General features: G+C 38.4%; 2 protein-coding genes across 2 annotated transcripts in view; one reads left to right on the plus strand and one right to left on the minus strand.

The window, feature by feature from the left end:
* The window catches only part of Ranbp9 (RAN binding protein 9), a 74,893-nt gene extending 56,168 nt beyond the window's left edge, over window positions 1-18,725 (plus strand). Inside the window, exons 7-14 of the mRNA XM_048348446.1 lie at window positions 874-986; window positions 2,549-2,657; window positions 4,973-5,163; window positions 5,760-5,904; window positions 8,494-8,615; window positions 10,737-10,888; window positions 16,465-16,576; window positions 17,714-18,725. Of these exons, the coding sequence (XP_048204403.1) occupies window positions 874-986; window positions 2,549-2,657; window positions 4,973-5,163; window positions 5,760-5,904; window positions 8,494-8,615; window positions 10,737-10,888; window positions 16,465-16,576; window positions 17,714-17,844 (1,075 nt within the window). The 3' untranslated portion in view covers window positions 17,845-18,725. The remainder of the gene's footprint in view (window positions 1-873; window positions 987-2,548; window positions 2,658-4,972; window positions 5,164-5,759; window positions 5,905-8,493; window positions 8,616-10,736; window positions 10,889-16,464; window positions 16,577-17,713) is intronic.
* A 597-nt stretch (window positions 18,726-19,322) lies between these two features.
* Nol7 (nucleolar protein 7) lies at window positions 19,323-22,863 on the minus strand. The gene is made up of 8 exons (XM_048348449.1): window positions 22,548-22,863; window positions 22,401-22,461; window positions 21,740-21,798; window positions 20,686-20,717; window positions 20,398-20,479; window positions 19,802-19,923; window positions 19,627-19,704; window positions 19,323-19,420 (listed from the first exon to the last, which is right to left on the minus strand). Exons 1-8 carry the CDS (start codon window positions 22,805-22,807, stop codon window positions 19,347-19,349), a joined length of 768 nt encoding a protein of 255 aa, XP_048204406.1. The 5' UTR covers window positions 22,808-22,863; the 3' UTR covers window positions 19,323-19,346.
* Window positions 22,864-23,301: the final 438 nt, after the last annotated feature.

A 23,301-nucleotide genomic window follows, 5' to 3' on the forward strand; every position in this document is an offset into this window, starting at 1 on the left:
GTATATGTTTTTAACACCTGAAGGCTTCTTTAATAATGTACGTGTTCACTGGGCACCAGTGGCTCATGCTTGTGATCCTAGCTACTTGGAAGGCTGAAATCTGAGGACCAGAATGAAGCCAGCCTATACAGGAAAGTTTGAGAGACTTATCTCCAATAAACTATCAAAAAAAGCTGCAAGTGGAGCTGTCTATGCTTAGGTGGTAGAGTGGTAGCCTGAAGAAGCTCAGAGACAGCAGCCAAACCCTGAGTTCAAGCCTAAGGACTGGAAATAAACACTTGTTCTCTTAGAACATTGTCACTTTTTTGTAAGTGATGACTAGTTTCCTGGTCACAACCACAGTAATTGGTTTTTATTGGAAGACTGATCCCTCTCTGATTGGATAGTTCTGTCTCTGAATTTACTTTTTCTTTTTACACTTGTGATTCCACTTAACAAATAAGGAAAGTGATTGAACTGTACTGTGAAACACAGAGTTAATGTTATTTTTAAATGCCAACATTTTACTGGGATGTCATGTAATTGAAGTGAAATATAGATTATGGTTATTAGCAGGATTGAATAATAGGAAAATTAATAGGAAGGGACCAGGGAGCTGTGAGGTAATAAGAGAAGCCAAGAGTCAAAGAAAGCATTGTTTAATGCCCTTGATTTTTTTCCTGGAATATTTAGAGTAGTGTATGTATTTTCAGTTAATACTTTATAATATACATTACTAGAACAAAAGGTTTTTCAGCTTGAGAGTAAGTTACCAAAGCCATAATTGTTTAAGATAATAGATTTGTAATTCCAAAGTAGCCTTACTGACAAAAATTGTAGTGTCAAGCTTACATTCTCTTGACTAAAAGATGTGTTTCTTCTTTTAATTTTAAGAATGGTTTCATCGTATTTAGTTCACCATGGGTACTGTGCCACAGCAGAGGCCTTTGCCAGATCTACAGACCAGACCGTTCTAGAAGAATTAGCTTCCATCAAGAATAGACAAAGTAAGGGCACCGTGTGTGTGGCTAATACTTGTTTTCAAATTGTAGGTTTTGGTACTTTAATAATTAGAAATTTTATTTTCTTTAAATAAGTTAGACATGTTTTTAGACTAGGATGTGAGTGTTAGTAGGAAAGGAGATGGATAAACAGGGAAGGAGGTCAAATACAGTCATAATAATACATGTGTGAAAATGGAACAAGGAAACTCCATGAGCCTGGTTTAGGAAAGGGGATTGGAAGGAGAAAATGATGGAAAGGATGACAGATCAAGATGCATTGTATTCATACATGGACATATTAAAATGGAACACCTTGTAATTAATAAATGTTAATAATTATAAAGCAAATTATCATAACTCAGTTTTTGCAAATGTATTATTTAAGTCATTTCAGAGTACCTCAAATTTACCTTCACAGACATTTTAAAGATTGACTTTAAACATTGGCTTTGACTGTTAGAATTCTAAATGTAAAGAGATAATAACTTTTGAGACACTTTTAAACCGTCTTAGTATTTAAGCTTTCATGAAATAAACACTTTTAAAAGATTTAATTGTAAAGTGGTCTGAATGACATACTGGTGAATAGTATGTGAAAGAAATTCAGACGTCTTTGAATTTGAATTGTGATATAAATTTAACTAGTACTGATTATAAGTATTTTTAGTGTGGATCCTAGTGCTGTCCAGTATGTTTGTTGTTTAGATTTAAAATATATTTTTATTGTCTTTTAAGTAGTTATGTAAATGAGTTACCATTCTACAAATAAATTTATGAATACAATGCATTTGATCACTGTCATACTTTTCACCATTCTTTCTTGTTTGTCCTGTTTGAGCCTGAAACTGGTCTACCTACTAAAGTAAGTGCTGGTAATCATCAGGGAGGGTATGATTTGATGGGTGATAGAGAGCAGGAATGAAAGCCAAACAAATGGACTAAAGTAGTTTTTTTGTAGGTGAAATTGCTATAATGGCTCTGATTATATTTGTAGTATGTAGCAAATTGTGTGTTTGTCTTTTTCTTTGTGTTAATACTCTGGCAACAGAGATACTCATTTTTATCCTCAGTTTCTAATTCAGCAAATGTTTGACACTGTGTGCACTCAGTATTTGTTAAATTTAGACCTTTTTGAAAAGGCAGCAAGCTCAAAAGGTCCAGTAGGACAATTCAAACTCCCTCCCTCCCTCTCTTCCATGTGAGCCACCAGCCCAGCACCTGGCCTCCAATATTATTTCTTTAAAATGTAATATCCTAAGTTTCTTGTTTGAAATTTTATTTGCTTGTTTATTCATTCATTCATTTTCCAGTACTGGGGATTGAGTCTAGGGCCTTATTACATGTTTAGGCAAGTGCTCTGCCAATGAGCCACATCCCCAGCTGTTTGAAACATCATTATTATTCAATAGGTGTTTCCCTATATTTACTTGTATATTAGTTTGTGAAAGTACTCTTTTTTTCTAAGAATGTATTTTAAAGATTTTCACTAACTTTTTGAGGACCCATTAAGGTTCTGTTTCTGCTTTTGTAGAAGTTTTAATGCTTTGCTTTCTTTTTCTAACTAGGAATTCAGAAATTGGTTTTAGCAGGAAGAATGGGAGAAGCCATTGAAACGACCCAACAGTTATACCCAAGTTTACTTGAAAGAAATCCTAATCTCCTTTTTACATTAAAGTGAGTTTAATAAAATGTAGTTTCATATATTGTACATATTTGTTAAATATGTTAGTTACAATCATTTTTAGGCTTTCATGGTTCGAATTTTGTTTTACCTTGTTTCAGATATTCACATATACTTTTTTAATAGTACATTTAAGCAACAGGCTCTTAAATACTTGGAGCTTGGGGGTATAGCTAAGTAATAAGAGCATGCGCCTTTTGCATGTATAAGACCCTGGGTTCCATCCCCAGTACCAAAAACAAAAATGGGAAAACTTATAAGGTGAGGATCTTATTTCTCCTCCTGAAAAGTACTTTACAGTAATTCTGTTTTATCATACTTAAAAATTACAGAGGATAGTGATCCCTTGCCTGTTGCTGGAGTTACATTCCAGATACTCACACAAGAGGTGAAAATCTGTGAAGTAGCAGTGTTACACAGATGTCCCTTGATATATTGTGGTTCACTTATTGCCACTGCGGATTTTCACCTGTCATGGGGGTCTCTGGGAAGTCTCTGGAATGTAACTCCCATGATAGGTGAAGGCTTGCTGTTTATGTATTTTTTTCAAAAAACCCACAGTACACTGACTCAGCAGTAAGTGAACCATGATATAGCAAAGGACAACTGTACATATAGAGTTTACCATTTTAACCATTGTCAAATGTAGAGTTCTGTTCATGTTCACACTTCCCTACTTCCCTGCTGTGCATCTCTTACAAACATTTCATCTTCCCAAATTGAGGCTTCCCTTTGTTTCACTGTCACTCACTCCCTCCCTCCCCCCACTCCAGGCAATTTTATATATATCATTGATCACTTCATGACTGTCAGCACCTACCATATTACAAGCATGTGCCAGAACTTCCTCCTTTCAGAGGCTGAACACCTCATAATAGAAATATATGCTACATTTCGTGGATCCATTCATCTCTTGATGACATCCTTGGTTACTTCTGTTATTGGTTCTTAGAAATAATTCTGCTGTGAATACCGACATACAAATGTTTGCTTTCAGGTTTCTTTGTTTTCTTCCTTTTTTTTTTTTTTTTTTTTTTTTTTGGTGCGTGTGTGCCAGTCCTGGGGCTTAAACTCAAGGCCTAGGCACTGTCCCTAAGCTTTTGTGCTTAAGGATAGCAATCTACCACTTGAGCCACAGCTCCACTTCTTGTTCTTTGATAGTATTAGTAATTGGAGATAAGAGTCTTGTAGACCTTCCTGGCTGGGCTGGCTTCAAACTGTGATCCTTAGATCTCAGTCTCCTGAGGAGCTAGGAATATAGGCATGAATCAGTGGTGCCCAGCTTGCCCTAGTTTCTTTTGGTTATTTACCCAGAAGGGAATCATATGGTAATTCTGTGTTTAATATTGAGAACTGCCATATTGTTTACCTCAGTGATTACCATCATTTTGTATTCCTACCAGCAATGTACAAGGAAGCCAATCAGTTTCTTTACATTCCCACCACTTGTTTTTTGTTTTTTTGTTTTAAGATAATAGCCATCCTAATGTGGCATTTTGAAATTGACTTTATGATACTATTATTTTTAAAAAGTGTTATTGTGCCTATACTTCAGCCTTTTTTTTTTGTGTGTGCCAGTCCTGGGGCTTGGATTCTGAGCCTGAGCACTGTCCCTGGCTTCTTTTTGCTCAAGGCCAGCACTCTGCCACTTGAGCCACAGCGCCACCTCTGGCCATTTTCTGTATATGTGGTGCTGGGGAATCGAACCCAGGGCCTCATGTATATGAGGCAGGCACTCTTGCCACTAGGCCATATCCCCAGCCCCATACTTCAACCTTTTGTACTTAGAACATGGCCCTCAACTGAGGCCTCTTTTGGCCAAGATATTGGGAATGGGGCAGGGTGAGGTAGGTAAAATGGCGAAAGCTATTCTTATATCTATCATAGGTACCTATGTGTTGAAGTCATATTCTTAAGCACTATTTGATTTGCAACAAACTGCAAATATTGTTTAGATTTTTAAGGGTAGTTAAAAATAGGGTCCACCTTAATTTTACTTATAACTATTTACAGATTTCCATTGCCCTTGATTGGTGGGTGGGGGTTGGCAGTAGTGGGGTTTGAACTCAGGGCCTTGCTTGAGTTTACCAAACAACTGCTGTACCACTTGAGTCACATTCCCAGTACAGATTTTCATTTTTTAATAAGTTTTGATTAAAGGAGATAATATTATCTTAGACTCTGTCTCCCTCTTTTTTTTTCCCAAACACCAGACCTATTGAAAAATGTAAGCTTTGAAAAATAGTATTATATAAACCCAAAGCCATTAAAAGATATGTCTAAGTAAAATTTTCTTTTTTCCTTTTAGAGTTCGGCAGTTTATAGAAATGGTGAACGGTACAGATAGTGAAGTACGATGTTTGGGAGGCCGAAGCCCAAAATCTCAAGACAGTTACCCTGTTAGTCCTCGACCCTTCAGTAGTCCAAGTATGAGCCCCAGTCATGGCATGAATATCCATACCTTAGCATCAGGAAAAGGAAGCACTGCACATTTTTCTGGTGAGAATTCAGTCTTACTGGCCTAACTTTAAAACTTTGGTCTTCAATAATTTTGAGCCACAAAACAAGTAGACATTCTCTGTGTAGCTGTGTAACAGTTGTGTATACTCCACTTCAGGGTGAAAGTTTACAGATTCAGATTCATGTTATCCCAAGAAGTAACTTAAGAGCTGCTTAGTAGTTCACTAATAGATCTCCATAAACAATGTGAGCATTTAAAATGATCACTATAATATACATATGCGTATATATTTGTGTGTGTGTATAATATAGCAGGCTCCACCATCTAAATTTGTGTAAATAACACTCATTGATGTTCATGCAGTAATGAAATCCCTTAAAGACTTCTTAGAATGTTTCTTGCTATTAAGCAGTATATGAATGCTGGGCCTTTTTGGCGAATCGTAAGGATTAAATCCTGTCTATCACAAGTGAAACATTAGAGGAGACTATAAAACTCAGAAAGAGGCTAGCAGATTTTTTACTGTTTATAGTAAGTCTTAAATATAAAATAAAAATATGGGAGCATTATTTACATCCTAACCAATAAAGCGTTTTGTTTTGATCCATGTGATATCTTTCCTTTTTGTCCCCAGGTTTCGAAAGTTGTAGTAATGGTGTCATAGCAAATAAAGCACATCAATCATATTGCCATAGTAAACATCAGTCATCCAATTTGAATGTACCAGAACTGAACAGTATAAATATGTCAAGGTCACAGCAAGTTAATAACTTCACCAGGTAAGTAGTTTTCCTTGTTTGCATTAGTGTAAGCAACCACGCAGGTAATTTCTTTGTTGATTTTAGGAGAACTTATATGACCCACACATTGGTGGGGATCTGGAGCTTTTCAAATTCCCAAGAATAAAAAGCATAGTGAGTTGAGTTTTCAATGTGTTTCAGTCCCCCAGTATGCACATGGACTCTTGTGTTTTTATTTTTTCCTCTTTCCTCTAAGGAGCTTGTAAGGACAGTTGGAAGGCTTTGTGTATCATCTTCCTGCCAGCTGCACATCTAGATAGATGACCACATTGTGGTGTCAATGTATAGAATGTTTTCTGAGCTTACAATAACTAATTGTACAAAGTATCTTTTAAAAATCCTATCTTTATGTAGCTTGGGGAAATGGTTCAGTCATTTATAGTAGACATTAGCATGGTGATAGTATTGAGGACCTATTGTGTACCAAACATTCTGTTAGCTGTGGAGTTTGAGAGAAGATGTGTCTATCAGTACACCAACCGTACACTGACACACTCAGGTTTAATATTCATGAATCCTTAAAGTCTACAAAGAATAATCATTTGAATTAGTGTGCAAGAGCAAATTCTTGTGTCCTCAACCTACCAGTTGTCCAAAATCTGAGTCAATTGGATACTGGTTTGGTCCTATAACTTGAACCAGTTGGTCACGTGGCATTTTTGGAGAAAGTTTATCAATCCATCTTACTCAAACCCTAACATTTAGCATGGAATCTTACTTGGATATGCCATTTTGCAGAAAGGAGTCTATGTAATACACACAAAATAGTATTTGAATCTTTGCAGAGATGAGCCAAAATTTCTGAGTCTTTTATGACACACAATAAGTGTTTCTGTAAAACACTGTGGTTATACAATACATGTTATAAGGGATGGCTACAAAAGTGCTATCAGAAAAAGGCCTGTCTCATTCTGAGGAAATTGGAGTGGCTTTTCACAGTAGAGGTGACATACTAGGAAAATATTGTGGTAAAGAAATTATGAGTGGAATTTTTTAAATGCTGTAAACTTTATATTATAATTGATTCATTATTGTTAATAGAAGGTTCTGTTTTTGTCTGATGGTAAGATTGCAATTGGTGTGCAAGTTTTCCTGTTACATACTGTCCTCACGCCAGGAAGTTGCTAACTAGACCTGTTATTACATGAATTCAGCTTTATTGGAAGGGTGCATCTTCTTTGTGTTCAGTAGAAAAGGTAAAGCAACAAGTCAATGTCTAAAATGCTTCATACTACTAAACAACAAGAGTTATTTTATAATTGGTAGTAGTTTTCTTTCAACAGTATTGTAAAGGTGGTATTGACTGTTTAAACCATTTTACAGATGTAGAGCTGAATATCAGAAAATTAAAGGACATTTTAAAAACAGTCAACAATTAGTAGGTAGTAAGTTGCAGAGCTGAGACTATATTCCAGGATTTTTGACTTGCAAACTTGGGCTTTTTCCCTCATACCTCCCACCATTAGAAATGCTCTTCCTCTGCTCTCCCTCACCTTCATGGTAACTTCTATTCAGGACAGAACTCAAGTTCAGATGCCACCTTTTCTGTTTTCCTTAACTTATATCCTTATCACATGTTTTACATATAGGTCTCTATGATAGGCATTGGTCTGTTACTTATCTCCATCATACTGGAGTAGGAAATTACCCTTGGGTTGTATAACCATTAACCAATTCATCATAAAAGTCTTAAAGATCAGATATTTATTGTTGCTTATAAGAGGTTGGATATATCTGAAAGGGCATATATTGATAACTTTAGTATATCCAGATATTGTTAGTGACACAGAACTGTTCAGGGTGGGCTGAGTGAAAATTGAAAACTGTCTGGAAACCATCCATGACAGCTGCTTAAAAATGAAGACTTGTTGAACTAGATGTAGGGATGCCCCCACTGCAATTCCAGTTTAAAGCATTTTACAGATGTGGAGCTGAATATCAGAAAAGTGTGGGAGGAGGATTGTAAATTTGAGGCCAGCTTGGGCAACACAGTGAGACCCTATCTTCACACAAATGTGAAGATTCAGTAGTACTTTTGAACTGGTTGCCAGTAAGATAGCCTGCCAGACAGAAATAGTGCTGAGAGCTGAATAGGTAGGAGCAAGTGAGATTTTGTTTTGTTTTGAAAGTATCATTTACTTTTGAGTAGTACAAAGGCCCACATGATCTACTTGATTGAGAAGCAAGCTGGAAGCGGATTGAATAGGAAGGTGGCTTCACTAGGCGAGTGGTTTGGTTAGGTAGGTTTTAGGTTAGGTAGGTCAAGAGTTATTGTTTCAGAAAGTATAGATCTGAGTTTGGAAAAGTTGAGTATTGTGCCAAAGTATGATTTATGTAAAGTTACACAAATCACTACACTTTTGCACTTGTACATTTTTTTTCCCTCACCTCTGGGGTACAAATTTGTTACAAGTCAGCCATGTGTTTGGCTTTGAATGTTTGAGATTTAACTACCTTATTTGCAGATTGCTATTACTATTGTAGGCTACATAGTTGCATAGTGATTTATTTTAAACTCAGCTACAAATAATGATATTTCTAAAATTAGGTTTGTTTTTTCGTTTTCAGTAATGATGTAGACATGGAAACAGATCACTACTCCAATGGAGTTGGAGAAACTTCATCCAATGGTTTCCTAAATGGTAGCTCTAAACATGACCACGAAATGGAAGATTGTGACACCGAAATGGGTCTGCAGTGATATTTCTTACATTTTTAATAAAAATGATGATTACAAGGTTATGTTCTTACTTGTACTGATTTACAGCTGATGAGCATAAACCAAATTTAAAGTTTTCTTGGGCATGTGTTTCTAGAGAGAATAGAAATTCTTTCAGTTCCTCTGAAAGTGAACTACTAGTTTCTTGGCTCAGCTCTGCTTTTTAGGCTCCACTTGAGTGCTGTGCAGTGCAGCAGTACTGCATCTTGACTCTTAGAGTATTTAAGGCTGGAGAGAGCAGAAAGAAATCTTAACATTTTTCAATATAATCAGTAAAACCAAGAGGGTAGATATGTTACAAAGTTAGTAAACTGAGTTTCAAATTCATTAAATGCAGATCTGTGACATTCACAGTGCTCTGTTTGGCACATGAGTGATGCTTAAATAGTCCTCTTGTACTTAAAGATGTGTCTGGACACCTGTGGTTCATACCTGGTAATCCTACCTACTCAGGAAGCTGAGATCTGAGGATCTCAGTTTGAAGCCAGTCCTTGTGAGACTCTTATCTCCAAACTGGAAGTGTTTCTGTGGCACAGGTAGCCCTGAACTCCCAGGTCCTGAGTTTTAAGCCCCCAAACTGACAAACAGTGTGGTTCGGTGACATTTGCATGCATAATTTTGTTTTGTTGATAGTTTATACCCCAAAGTGAAACAGTCCACAAACATTCCCATCAAATGGAGAGTGAAAAATTATTGAAATTTATGAATTGTTTGTTGAAATTCCTTGGCAATTTTTGATTTATTAGTATTTTGAGATCAAAAGCCACTACTCATTGTTCAAAAGGCAGCCTAGTTATTAGATGAGTGTCAACCACAACCTCAGCTTTTAAAGAGTAGTTTAAACATGGTTAAGAGCAGGAGTTCTATGTAGCTACTTAGGAGGCTAAGATCTGAGGATCACGATTTGAAGCCAGCCTAGGCAGGAAAGTTCATGAGACTCTTACCTCCACTAGAAAACTGGAAGTGGTGCTGTGGCTCAAAGTGGTTTAGTGCTGTCCTTGAGCAAAAAAGCTCAGAGACAAAACCCAGGCCCTGAGCTCAAGGCCCATGCCTCCCCCTGCACCCCACTCCACCCCCCCAAAAAAACAAAAACACAGGAATTCTAGAGCTTTATTACCTGGATTTTATTTCTGCAACTGCCACTACCACTTACTAGCTGTTTGACCTTGGACAAATACTTCTCTGTGCCTCAGTGTCTTCATCTGTAAAATGAGTAAAATAACTGGCTCATAAGTCACTTTAGAGAGTAAATGAATTAATCTGAACAGCAAATAGTACTAAGTACTTATTAGTGTTAGCCCTTAGCATCATCAGTCTTGTCATATTAATGGTTTATTTTGGTTTATATAGCTACAATGTTGTTGGCTACTAATTGTTAACCCAAGTAGTATAAAAGTGCTTCATAATAGTAATTTTTCTAATAGTGTAGCCCTTTTGGTTAACAAAATATGTTCTATGATTTTATTGGAGTTATAACATTGAAAGGTTCTCACTTTTCAGCTGTGTAATAGACATTGGATCCTACATCCCTTGTGACCCAGATGAAGTATGCTTTTGAGATTTAAAGTTCCATGTTAAATTTCAAAAAAATCTGTGTCTGGGACTGGGAATGTGGCTTAGCGGTAGAGTGCTTGCCTAGCATGCATGAAGCCCTGGGTTTGATTCCTCAGCACCACATAAACGGAAAAGGCCAAGAGTGGTGCTGTGGCTCAAGTGGTAGAGTGCTAGCCTTGAGCAAAAAGAAACCAGGGACAGTGCTCAGGCCCTGACTTCAAGCCCCAGGACTGGCCCCCCCCCCAAAAAAAGCCCCCAAAACATAAAGAACAACTGTGTGTCTAGTAGCTGGGTGTGGTGTTCTAAGTCTGTAATCTCAGCACTACTAAGTAGGCTGAGGCAGGAAGATCTTGAGTTTCAGGCTGGCCTGTGCTACATAGCAGGACCCAGTCTCAAAAAAAGCAACAAAAAAATCAATAATGATTTATATGAAAGAATAGAATGAAATATAACTAAGTATACAAAATATAACAGAAATTTATGTTCTTCATTGTTCTGCATTCCATAGATGATAAAAATACTGTTTGTTTGCTTACAGAAGTTGATTCAAGTCAGTTAAGACGCCAGTTGTGTGGAGGAAGTCAGGCTGCCATAGAAAGAATGATCCACTTTGGGCGGGAGCTGCAAGCAATGAGTGAGCAGCTGAGGAGAGAGTGTGGCAAAAACACAGCAAATAAAAAAATGTTGAAGGTAAGTGTGTAGTGTCATTCATCTTTCCAGCACTTTGACAAGATCCCTAAGTAAAGAAGGAAAGGTTTATTTTGTCTCTGTTTTAGAGGTCCCAGTCCATGGTCACTTGGCTCTGTTGCTTCTGGATCTGTGGTGATTGTGTTAGGGGATCATGTGTTTAGAGCAAAGCTGCTCCTCCTCCTGGCTCCCAGCAAGTAAAGAGAGAGGACAAGGATGGAGCAGAGACAAAATGTACCCTTCAAGGTCCTGCCTCCTCAGATCTTCCAACAAAGCCTTCCTTCTGAGTTTCTACCATCATCCAAGAATCCATTAAAAGCTATGAACTCATTAGTGGGTGAATCTGTTGATGAGGTTAGAGCCTCCTGATTCAATCACTCCCTACCTTTGACCAGCTGCTTTGGGCACATTAACTTTAGGAGGACATTTCATATCTCAGTTGTAGTTTGAGAAATCACAAAAGTCTCAAACAAAGATAGTTTGTAAAACATTGAGTTGTATGCTAGACATTGTTGGCGCTCTTAGACGTGAAATCTCTCCTCCTTACCCCTCCCCCAATCACTATTTGCAAGTAAAAATGTGGTGAGATTAGGTAGCTCTGATAATATTGGGAGGAACATTGGGCTTTAAGGAAAAAATATGGTCTAAATCTCAGTTCTGCTTTATCAGCATGTGTGCCCTTTGTCAGCTTCTTAGTTTTATTTCCTCAACTATACAGTTGACAGAATATCTGTACAATTAGCCAAAATGTGTGTTGCTAAACCTATAAACTTGAATTATTTAGTAATAAAAATTGAGATTGTAGTAGGTTGAATGCATAATTTGTGATCTTCATTTTTGTGGAGATTGAGTGGGGAGGAGTCGCATTTCGTGACTAGAATGGTGAAAATACCTTTTCAGGTGTCTTCTTGGGTTATAGTCATGATGGATGGTAACTGGGATAAAATGTTAATAGATTCAGTGAGTTAGTCATAGTTTAGTGTATCAGGTGAAGAAATTTTCTATTTAAATCAGATCACAATTCATTGTAAGGAAATATTACAAGTCTTAAAAGTTGATTTTTAAAAAATAAACATTTTCTCCTGTTTTGGAAGAAGCCTATATTAATCTCTTTTCTCATCACTATGACAAAATCTGACATGCTTAATTTTAGCAGAGGAAAGGTTTTGTTACTGTTTTTAGAGATTTTTGTCCTAGTCTTTGGTCCTGTTGATTATAGGCCATGCTGAGAACAGGCTATCTTGGTGTGCTGGGAGCAGGTGGATGCTGAAGTTGTTCACTTTGTGGGAGACAGCAGCAGGGATTTGGTGCATCTTTGAAAGGTGTTCGTCGTTGTCATTGTGGGTCGTCGTCTCCCCCCACCCCCACCACCTCGTCTTAACTAGGCCCTGCCTAAAATTTTCCTAGCCTGTCCACCAGTTCCACTAACTTTTCAGCCATAAACAAAATCCACAAAAGCAAAGGGGAAAAATGCATTTGGTGGCCTGGAGGCTGATAAGTATGAAAGGGAAAGGCAAATGACTAACAATAATTGGCTTTTGGTCTTAGAAGTACCTAACACAATACACTTGGCATAAAACCAATAAAAGTAAGTGTCAACCTGCACAGTAGCCTCAGAATAGCACCTGTGTAGACATTCCTGGTCTTCCTTCTCTAATAGGAGTTGGCCACCACACCTTTAAAGGACCCACCTGTAAAACCATGCCAAGTTAAGGCATGCAGTCTTGTGTTTGACTAGCCAGGGAAGAGAAATAAATGAGTGCTTCAGTGAGAACTTCAACTACTATACAGCACAATTAACTCTTTATAATGGTACCCCTGAGCTACCAGGAAAATGATTAAATTATGGTTTTGTGCTGAATAGTTGCTCAATAATAGGGTTGAAATAACTTTTCATGTAAACAGTCATATGTCAGGGAAATAGCTGTCTGCATTTGCCTTCAAAGATTTTCAGCCAGACAACAATGGCTCACACCTGTAATTTTGGCTGCTGGGGAGATGGACATCAGGTGGATTGCAGTTCAAGGCCAGCCTAAACAAAAAGTTATTGAGACCCTATTTCAGCAAACAATCTTGGCATGAGTGGAAAAGCTTTAATCCCAGGTACATAGAGGCAGGCATAGAGAGGGTTTGCTGTCCAACTGGCCCCAGGCCAAAAGAGAAAAACTCTGAAAAATAACTAAAGCAAAAACTGTTAGGAGTGTTCAAGTCCCAGTACTGTTCCCTGTTCCCCAAAGATGTAGGCAACGGTTCTTAATTCTTTCGGTGACTAAAACCTTTGAAAATTATTAAAGAGAGCTGTGGATTTAGCTTGGTAGTAGAGTATTGAGTGAAAATCTATATACTCTGGGTTTTATTCCTAGCACTGATAAAAGGTAAAGATCCCAAAGGGTTTGTGTTTATTATGTGCGCTGTATGATATTTATCATGTTGGAAATTAAAACTAAATTTAAATTCTAAATCCTACATTGAAACTATGTGCTCCAAAGTAACTCTATTAGATAACATTGTAATGGGTGTCTCCCTCAACTCCATGACATATTTCCCTCAAATTATTCCCATTTAAATAATGCCTTTTTCTTCAAAATAGAGCTAAACACGTAATAGCACAATTACCTCCTAAATATTTTCAGTTTGGGGCCTTAACTCTCATTTTGCATATATATATTGCCTATTTAGTATTTTTATTATCATAATAGTTTTTATGACTAATAGTTTTTACTTTGCCCAATTTCTATACATATAATTAAAAATTAATTTTAAATGGCTCTGAGATTCTTTTGTGTTGCTATGAGCTTATGCATTGCTGTTTTGTATTCTAGTCACATTTCTGTCTAATGCTTTTAAACATTTGATCTTGATGTTCTCTAAAATTATTTCATTTGGTGAAAGGACATGAATATTATTGCGGTTCTTGCTGCATACTTCTTTCCAAAAGCCTCCCAGCTAGCCATCAGGGATGCCTACTGTAAGACTAATATTTGGTATTACCCTAATGTTGCTTATTTGTATTTCCTTGGTTCATCATTACCTGTTTCAGCAAGGTTTAAAACATGAATCCTCGCTGCTCAGGAGGCTGAGATCTGTTGATCCCAGAAAAGTCCCCATGAAACTCCAATAAACTACTAAAAAAAAAAAAAAAAAAAAGCTGGAGAATTCAAGCCCCAGGGCAGGCCAAAACAAATAAAAAAAACCCATGAATGTTACTTTGCAGATTTCACTATCTTTTATGAAGAATAATAGATTGTGGTTGTTTAGTACTGGGTTGAGTGGCATAAACCTGTTTTTTTGTTGTTTTGCCAGTCCTGGGGCTTAACTCAGGGCCTGAGCACTGTCCCTGGCTTCTTTTTGCTCAAGGCTAGCACTCTACCACTTGAGCCACAGCACCACTCTTGGCCTTTTCTATATATGTATGTGGTGCTGAGGAATCGAACCCAGGGCTTCATATATATGAGGCAAGCATTTTACCACTAGGCCATATTCCTAGCTCAAACCCGTTTTTTGTTTTTTTTTTGCCAGTCCTGGGGCTTGGACTCAGGGCCTGAGCACTGTCCCTGGCTTTTCTTTGCTCAAGGCTAGCTAGCACTCTGCCACTTGGGCCACAGCGCCACCTCTGGCCATTTTCTGTATATGTGGTTCTGGGGAATCAAACCCAGGACTTCATGTATGGGAGGAGGCAAGCACTCTTGCCACTAGGCCATATTCCCAGCCCCAAGCCTGTTTTTTAAAAGCTTATATTTTCTTGCTCTAGCTTTATTTTTACTCCCAAGCCATGTTGCATAGTTCTGCTGTATGAGGTTTCTAAAATCAAGTCTACTCTCTTAAGACATTCCTTTATTTAAAACTCCATTGTGTTGTTGAAAAAAATTTAATGAGGTTTTATTTTAGAGTCTAATTGTTGGTTCTAACCATGATTTTCCTTTCAACCTCAGAGTTCATGTGCTCTGAACCTGCTAAGTCCTTAATACCCTGAATGTTACTTGTCTACCTATCTTCCTTTCCCTGTGAGTGTCTCTTCTTGAAGCAGTGACTAGTTCCTGGTCACTGTACTCCATGCCTGACAGTTGTGTTCAACAAAATACAAGCATGTTCCTTTTAATGTTCCGATTGATAATTAGGAGAAACTGCATCTTACTGAGTACAGTACTGTGTGACCTTGATTTCTCACTGCCTCCATTTGCCTCTTTTTTTTTTCCCATGGCCAATACCAGCCTTAGAATATATTATGAGTATTGACATGCTGGAAACCATGGTCCTCACAATGTAGTGCTCCCAGAATTACTGTAATTATTGTTTCTGTGAGTTGTTTCAAATGCCTAGAGGGTGGTGAGACTTGAGACTACATTTCACCTTTCTGATGGTGTGTCAAGATAGGGATTCATAAAGAAAGTTTTGTATTTGAAGATTTTAATTACCAGTCATTCCTTGAGCCGATTCTTCAGTTTGTTTTTTAATTTATTTGTACTATGTGAATGGTACTATGGTACTTTGTGTACTTTGTTAGAAGGTTGTGGTTACAAGGTTGTGGAAGGGTAAATTTAAGTCTTGTTAAAACTCAGTCTTTGGAAAATACTGGGTTGAATAGAGCTAACCTTCCAGATATATAGGGTTTTCTTTACATGGTAAGTTTCAAGTAAGCTGTGGTCTAGGAAATAGGTCAGGTGGGATGCATGGACATCATTAGTGTCCTAAGTTAAGTCAGGTCTTAAGGAGATATTTGAAAACCCTTCCCATACCCAGCATCTATATGCTGCTGTAGAGGATTCAAAATAGTACAGCAGTTTCTGTCTTTATTATTCTTTATTTATTATTCTTTATTCTGTCTTCATTATTGGGGCAGAAAAAACAAATATTTAGCAATATATAAGACATTAAGGAGCCATATGTATTTGTTTAGAGGTATACATACTGTTTTGTAGTTTGATACTGATTGAACAGGCTTCTTTATGGGTGGCTATGTATGTACCATGAAGTGGATGTTCACATGTGTAGATGAGGCATGGCCTGGGTAGTTGTCCAAATGTCTTGCCCTTATCTCTACTTCAGTAGTGACACTGAAAAATAATATTGGGTAACAGGAGAAGAATCTGATGACTTGAGTAACAGGGTACATGTGTGTCTGTGTCTGGGTTTAGAATATTGACTTTTGACATACAAGACATCATTGGTTGAAAGGTTGGAATGGACTGACATTGCTAATAACTTCATTTGGTCCTCATAGGACCTGAAATTAGGATCTCTTTAAAATCTCCATTATACAAATGAAGCTGGCATTTAGAGAGAGATTGTTAATTCTTATTAGTCATTCCTTTGAAATCAGTTCTAACTCTTGTTTGTGTTGTAGGAATGGGGAAGGGGTGAATAAAAATGGTTGATTACAAGAAAAATTGGAAAGGAAAAAGAAAGCCTTGCTGCATACTGCAGATTGGAAATGAAGAGTGCCCCAGAAGCGGGAGTAAATGGGTTTAAAGGTCAAAATGATGTAGAGCCTTAAAGTCATTTACCCTTCTTTCAACTTGAAACTATTGTAAGCACAGTGGCTGAACTATTTGAGCTGAAAAACTGCTTATTTTCAACAGGATGCATTCAGTTTACTAGCATATTCAGATCCTTGGAACAGCCCTGTTGGAAATCAACTTGATCCAATTCAGAGAGAACCTGTGTGCTCAGCTCTCAACAGTGCAATATTAGGTAAGTAGAGCCCAAAGCCAGGTTAACCAGATGCTCAGAATATTTGAGGGAATTTCCTGTCATCTTTATATTATGGTAAAGTAATACTGCTTTTTTGCTCCCTTATACCTTTCTCCTTTATACCTTACACAGATTACATGGATTCTAGTGGAATAAAAACAGTAAATTGTGGGATACTTCAGGATGTTTGGATAAGTTTTTGTGAATGTAAGCATTTCTGGGAGCTGTCAATGTCTGCTTCTCATTTAGAATGAGGCATTTAAATTTGAACTATTTACCCACCAAAGACATTTCTTTGTAGCCTTCTTCCCTGACAAGTATTTTCTGCCACTTATTTCACATTGGCAGGACCAATGTTGGAAAAATGGGCACAGTAGAAAGATAGCCTGTTGTTTCTGTCAGGGGCAAAAGTTGTGAAAGTTGCAGTAAAAATTTAGTTTAGAGCCAGGGAAATGACTGAAATACAACTCATTACAAATTGTAGGATGGGTAAAACAGTTAACTTCTTACTGTTGTGGACAGTCAAGCTGAGAAAGGAGAGCATGCATTTATATAGTGGTATAGAACTTTAATAAGAGTTAATTCATTTTGTCAGATGATCAAAACTGGTTTTTATTATTAAAAAAAACTCAGTAACAAATTAGTCTGGGACAGTACTAACATTTAGAAAAATTGGGGTTTTTTTGGTAATTTAGGCGTGTAATATAAATTTTAAGTACTATGCTATATGATATAGGCTCATCTATATATACTAGTATATAGTGTGTTTTGTATGTCAAAGAAAATTATAGATGTTCTTAACACCATATGCCTTCTTTGACCCAAATACTATACTGACAAAGCTGCGCTTGCTTTTGAGCAGTTGCTTAGTTCCTATAATTTTTTTGATGATGATGTACTGGAGTTTGAATTCAGGGCCTTGTACTTAGTGCTAGGCTGGCACTTGGTATATCTAGTGGCTGTACTGCGCTGTGTATTGTCCAAAGCACCTATCTGTGCTAGTTGGGTAGTGGTAGTTAAACGCCATAGGAGGCAGCTGGTAAATTGTGTAGGAAATACACCGTTTTCATGACTGAGAGATATTCTTAAAATGTCTTCCTAATTGCCTTTTCCATTGTTTAAACCCTTTTCCCTCAGAAACCCACAATCTGCCAAAGCAACCTCCACTTGCCCTAGCAATGGGACAGGCCACACAGTGTCTGGGACTGATGGCTCGATCAGGAATTGGATCCTGTGCATTTGCCACAGTGGAAGACTACCTACACTAGCTATGCATTTCAAGAGCTCACTTATATTGTGGCATATAGTGAACATGGAAATAGAGCAGCTCTGCTGATTTGAAATTTAGATTTTTTTTAATTATGTACTGGGGACAGGTTTTTGTCGCTTTACATTGCTTCCTAGTTTACAGCATGATGCAAATGATTTTCTAACTTAGTGTTAGGAGAAATTATTTTCCATCTTTAACCTCTTAGTTGTCTAAGAGTTAAATATTACTGAATTTCAGACATTGAAATCGATCATCAGAAATCCTTTAAAACAATTACCTAAAAGAAACCAAAAACAAAAAAAAAAATCCTGCCTTCTTTGTGGGGGAAAGGGGGAAGGAAGTGGAACAGTTGTGTTTGTGTTAGCATGTGGGTGATGTGAACTTCAAATTGGGAGATGTTCCGACCCCCACTCACATATAAGCATTCAATCAGTGTAATTTGCAAAATGCATAAACATCCGACAGTTTGAATTTATAGTGTTGATGGGAGAAATCATTTTTAATGTGTACTGTAAAACTTGAAATACTCAGGAGCTGAGTGAATATGTTTGTTGCTACTTACAATCCCAACCTGTTAGTCCCAGTAGTTTTGTTTTAACATGGTCTTTTTCAACTTTGTTTCCTGTTTAACTACAGATGACTTCTGTTGTAGACTCACAAGTTTAACTGTTGTATTATAACAGTATTACATGTCAACAGTGTGGTTATGACCTTTATTTATATAAAAACCAAATATTTAGTCAATTTACTGTGTCTTAATTTAATCTTTGTACACCTTCCATTTTTAAGTGCTTAAATGAGTACTATATTGCAATAAAAATGTAGTGATATAATTAACCAGCCATTAAAAATTTACTTCTACAGATACTTAGTGTCAATTGAGTTTATATATTAGGTACTTGTATACAGTTTCAAGTCATAGAAGTTACAGCAATTAACAATGTTTTTTTGTGTTTTTTTTTTTTTAATTGAGCTCTACAACCTACTGCCTTAAAGATGACTGGCCTCTTTAGAAACCTCATAGTGTGCACAAAACAGAAGAAAACAGGAAAATAACCTCCTTATCATCAATTGTGATACATGAGACTTGTCACGCCAAGCCCCCACCTAGTTCAAAGCTTTTATTTTAAAAGCTTATTCAGATTAATCTGATCCTTTGGTTTGACAAAGGTGTTTGTTGGCTGACATCATACCACCTTTTGTACTCCTTTCCAAATGACTTACTTCCTTGAATGTTTCAAAACAGTGGCCAGCAACTTCCTCAAGTTTGTTTTTGCCAGTCCTGGGGCTTGAACTCAGGGCCTGGGCACTGTCCCTGAACTTCTTTTGCTCAAAGTGCCAGCTTTCTGTTTATGTGGTACTGAGGAATTGAACCCAGGGCTTCATGCATGCGCTAGCTAAGCCACATTCCCAATCCAGTTCATGGTTTTTATAATCGCTATTAACTTTTCAATTATATACATACAAACTACAGAGTTTTCATTTAGCTTTAGCTTTGATTTATTTAGAAGTTTTCATCTTTCTGACCATCCACCGTTGCTTGAACCTCTTGGCATTTTGTTTTTTCTGGGTTCCTAGAACAGAAAGTTTCACATATTAAGAATAGTAAAACAAGCTTAAAACTTAGGTCCAAGTTTAATACTTCCAAGAAGCAAAATGTAACATATCTTCCAAGACTCTCTAGTTTATATGGATATACTAAACTACTACCAGTTTACCTCCTTAAAAAGAACATTCAACATAAAATTGTCAGAGCCAAGGGAATAAAGTTGTATCTTACCCCAAGAATTATTCAGAAACTGTGCTGCAGCCTTTTTAACTGGCAATCTCTTGTTGTTCAGTGACAGGAACTTATTAACTAAAATTTTTAAAAGAGAGGGAGAGAACACCATTTCTTTGTGTTCTTATCAGTTTGAAAGAAGATAGAGGAAAAAATAAGTCCATAAGAAAATTACCAGTAGTTCTGTTGGTTCCAGGACCATACAGAGAATTCTGTATGAAGGCTTGGGCTGCTTGTTGCCTTGAGTCTTTCAGATCTTGGTCTTTTAGCCTCAGTGCCACGTAACTCTTAGTCTGGCTGGTAATCAAAAGGTCAAATAAGGATGCATACTTTCATTTACAACTTTTTTGAAGGATGGGGTTGTTGGACTCTGGGGTTTCACTGTACCACTTGAGCCACAACCTCAGCCCATAAGCATCTGCATTCTGTTGTGCTAGTGATCAAACCAGAACCTCACAGGTGCTAGGCAATCACTACTGAGCTGTTTTTGATAACTCCAGGGATCAAATCTTAGGTTTCACATGAAACACAGAAGGCAAACAACCCCCGCCCCCCATGCTAACTTTGAAAGTCTTTTGTTCTTCACTGCTTTATATAATTGTGAACAATAACTAAACTACAGTAGGCAAGTATGCTGCTTCATAATTAGCAAAACTGATTTTTTTTTCTACAGAGAAGCCAGTCTGATAATACTAAAATTTCCCACATAAGCTAAAACTTTTAACTCAAAGCCCATCTATCCATCCAATCTGTGAGGAAAACACAAATTACCTGACAGACTGTACTTTTTGTACTTTAACTTTCTTGGCATTGCTTCCTTTTTTACGGTCTTCAGTTTTCTTTCCCAAATTACCTAAAAAAATTAAGCTCAATTTTATAAGCTGCATTTACATAAGTCAAAAACATCTACTGGAGTTCATTTTACCCATGATACACCAATCCAGACTTGTAACAAACTTCAGGAATCAGCTCTTTCACTAAGAAAGTGCTGATTACAAATGAAAATACCTGCAAATGTGCCTCATACATGAGAATTATTTAAATCAGAACATTGCCTACCTTCTTTCAACTTTCCTGGTGATTTCTTGATGCTGAGGAAAACAAAAAAATCCAAAACATTGACTGCAATGGCAGACAGCAAAAAGCAACTTAAAACATTACACAATTCACGTGGTTTTACAAACAAGATTACAGATGCCAGTCCCCTCAAATTTTACTATTATATGAAGCAAGTTATTCCCTTTTATACACTGTCATCAACTCTTCCCTATCTTCCATCTCATTACTAGAATGGGAATGTATCCTTCTGAATTTTAGTCTGAAAGCAAAGGCAGAATATTGTTTAATAGTTACAGGGCACAGTATTCAAAACAAGAAATAAAAGGTCTGTCTCATTAGACCTTGAAAAATTACGAAGAACTGTTCAGACACTGGAGACCAGGTTAAGTCTCAAGAGGCTAGTCAGCTGACCAGTGTTGAGAAAACAATACAGTGCAGAAGCACTTACACTTAACAGAGGCCACAAAGGACAGGAGTGGGAAATGAGAAGGTGACACTTGAACTTCGTCTTGAAAGGTGAAAGGGGCTAAACCTTAACCACTTGTTTGCTTCTTCATGTATTTAAGATATGAGTAATTCTGGGGAATTTACTGAAAACTACACAACCAACCAGTAGCCCAGGTTAAAGTTTCAGAACTTAGAAATGACTATGGGGAGCCACTGAGGAGAGAAAAATACCATAAATTTTTACAAGTTGAAATTCACAGAAAACTATAGCTTCTACCTTTAAATAGTGAGTGGATGGCAAATCTGCTGAAGGAATGTGTAACAGAAGGGTGGGAGGTAAGGCAAGTTATAAGGAAAAACGTTCTTATTCATCTACCCTGACCAAGTGCAGTGATGCTCAACAAAACTTACTGAATAAACACACCAGGATCCAGAACTCGGATGCTAGAGATTTACCTCAGAGTGAGCCAGAGGAAATGGGAAAAGTTAAAATGTGGTAGAATATATACCTCCATCTTCAACTATTTGGATCCAAACAAATGTCTGTACCAGTCTGTAAATCAAAGATGGTTGTATGTAAGCAAGTAATACAAGACTCACTACTTACTCAGGCTCTGAAGATGTAGTTAACTGCTCTAGAACAGTGTCTGGAAGAAGTTTTCTTTTCTTTTGGAATAAAAGACATTTTAAAATAAATTAAAATCGATATACACAAGTTGTGTCTGGAGTTGCTTTTAAAGTTAGATTTTAAGGACAGTCCAACATCAGGACAATTAGGTCAAACATTGCCTTCACTACCCAGTAAGAGAAAGGGAGGGCTCTATAAAACTTAAAACCTTTTCCACATTCTCTAGAATACTTGGAAAGCCTGCCCACAGTACACAACCCCAGTGCCCTGCTATGACCCACAAGGCTCAAAGATATTGCCAGTCAGGCCTCAATTTTCTGTGTGGCCACTGCCAGACATCAGACCACCGAGTGTTATTACTCTGTAAGGGCACCCTTTACGAGCCACTTCAATTCTCACGGTGGAGTTTCAGAATTTCCCTTTAAGATGGAACTACCTTTGCGACGCTAAGGCGACAAGGCCAGCTGAGAGAGCTGAGATCCTAACTAACGTGATTCCTATTTCACATTCTTCCACGCCACTAGCAATTGGAAGACTGTGTGTCGGGAGAGGGAGAACAGACATCTTACTGTGGTCACATAAAACAGTAGTGATTTTCACTCTACGCCAGCATCTGGAAGTCCAGTTCTAACCCTCTAACCTTTTGTTCAATGAACAGCTCTTCGCGTCGCTTCCTCTTCTCTTTCTGGAGAGTTTTATCCCTGAGAGAAAGGGTGGCAAAGTCAGCGCGGGGCGAGAGGCCGGTGGGGGAAGGGGCGGCGCTCCCGCCCGGCCTCGGGCCGCGAACCTGCGCACTGTCTCGCGCACCCGCCGCTCCGATTCCCGCGCTTCCGCCTGGGCGCTGGCGAAAGTCAGCTCCTCCGGGGCCTCGTCAGATTCATCGTCCCCTTCCTCGTCTTCTTCCAGCGGCTCCGCGGCCGCGCCGCTGCTGGGCTGCCCGAGCAGCAGGACGTGTTCCGCCTCTTCCTCCGAGGACGCCTGGTCTTCATCCACCATCGCCCCCGCCGTCGCGGGCACCCGAGACACGCGAGGCCGGAGTTGGACCATCGCTCACTGGACGCCGGGCCGCAGAATCTCTGACTCGGAAGCAGTCGAAGAAGTGGGACGTGACGTCAAAAGCCAGCGACTCGAGTTTTTAAACGCTGCAGGTTCTGCGGCACCTGACTGGCGGGAGCGCGTGCGCAGTGCTGGGGGGCGTGGTGACGCGGACTCACTTCCGCCCCGCTCGCTAGCTCAGGCGGTAAAGGAAGCAACGCTTTGGAGCCCGGGGGTCCGGGCGGGGTGCTCGGTTTCCGGGGATGGTCAGTGTCGGATCCGGCTCGGAGGCGGTGAGAGGGCGTCGCGTTGCCCTTTCGGATGGGATGAAGTTCAGCTCTCATTACCGTAAGCCACCGTCGCTACGTCGCCGCCGCCTTTTGTGGATTCGGCCGCATTCACTCCTTCCTCTCCCGAGAAGTGGGGGTTCTCGCAGCGCGGACTCGCCTGCGCCTTGAGTTCAAGCCTGCTGTACCGACAGTCTGGTTTATGCAAACGAATCTCAG

This window comes from Perognathus longimembris, chromosome 6 (genome assembly GCF_023159225.1).
Source record: "Perognathus longimembris pacificus isolate PPM17 chromosome 6, ASM2315922v1, whole genome shotgun sequence".
In the NCBI taxonomy this organism is placed as follows: domain Eukaryota; kingdom Metazoa; phylum Chordata; class Mammalia; order Rodentia; family Heteromyidae; genus Perognathus; species Perognathus longimembris.

Excerpts from the sequence above, each read along its gene's own strand:
- Nol7 (XM_048348449.1), bottom strand. The coding sequence starts at position 22,807 with ATGGTCCAACTCCGGCCTCGCGTGTCTCGGGTGCCCGCGACGGCGGGG. Across the intron at positions 21,799-22,400 it reads AGCTGTTCATTGAACAAAAG|AAAAGAAAACTTCTTCCAGA; the intron begins GTTAGAGGGTTA and ends TTATTCCAAAAG. Across the intron at positions 19,924-20,397 it reads CAAAAAGTACAGTCTGTCAG|CCAGACTAAGAGTTACGTGG; the intron begins GTAATTTGTGTT and ends TTTGATTACCAG.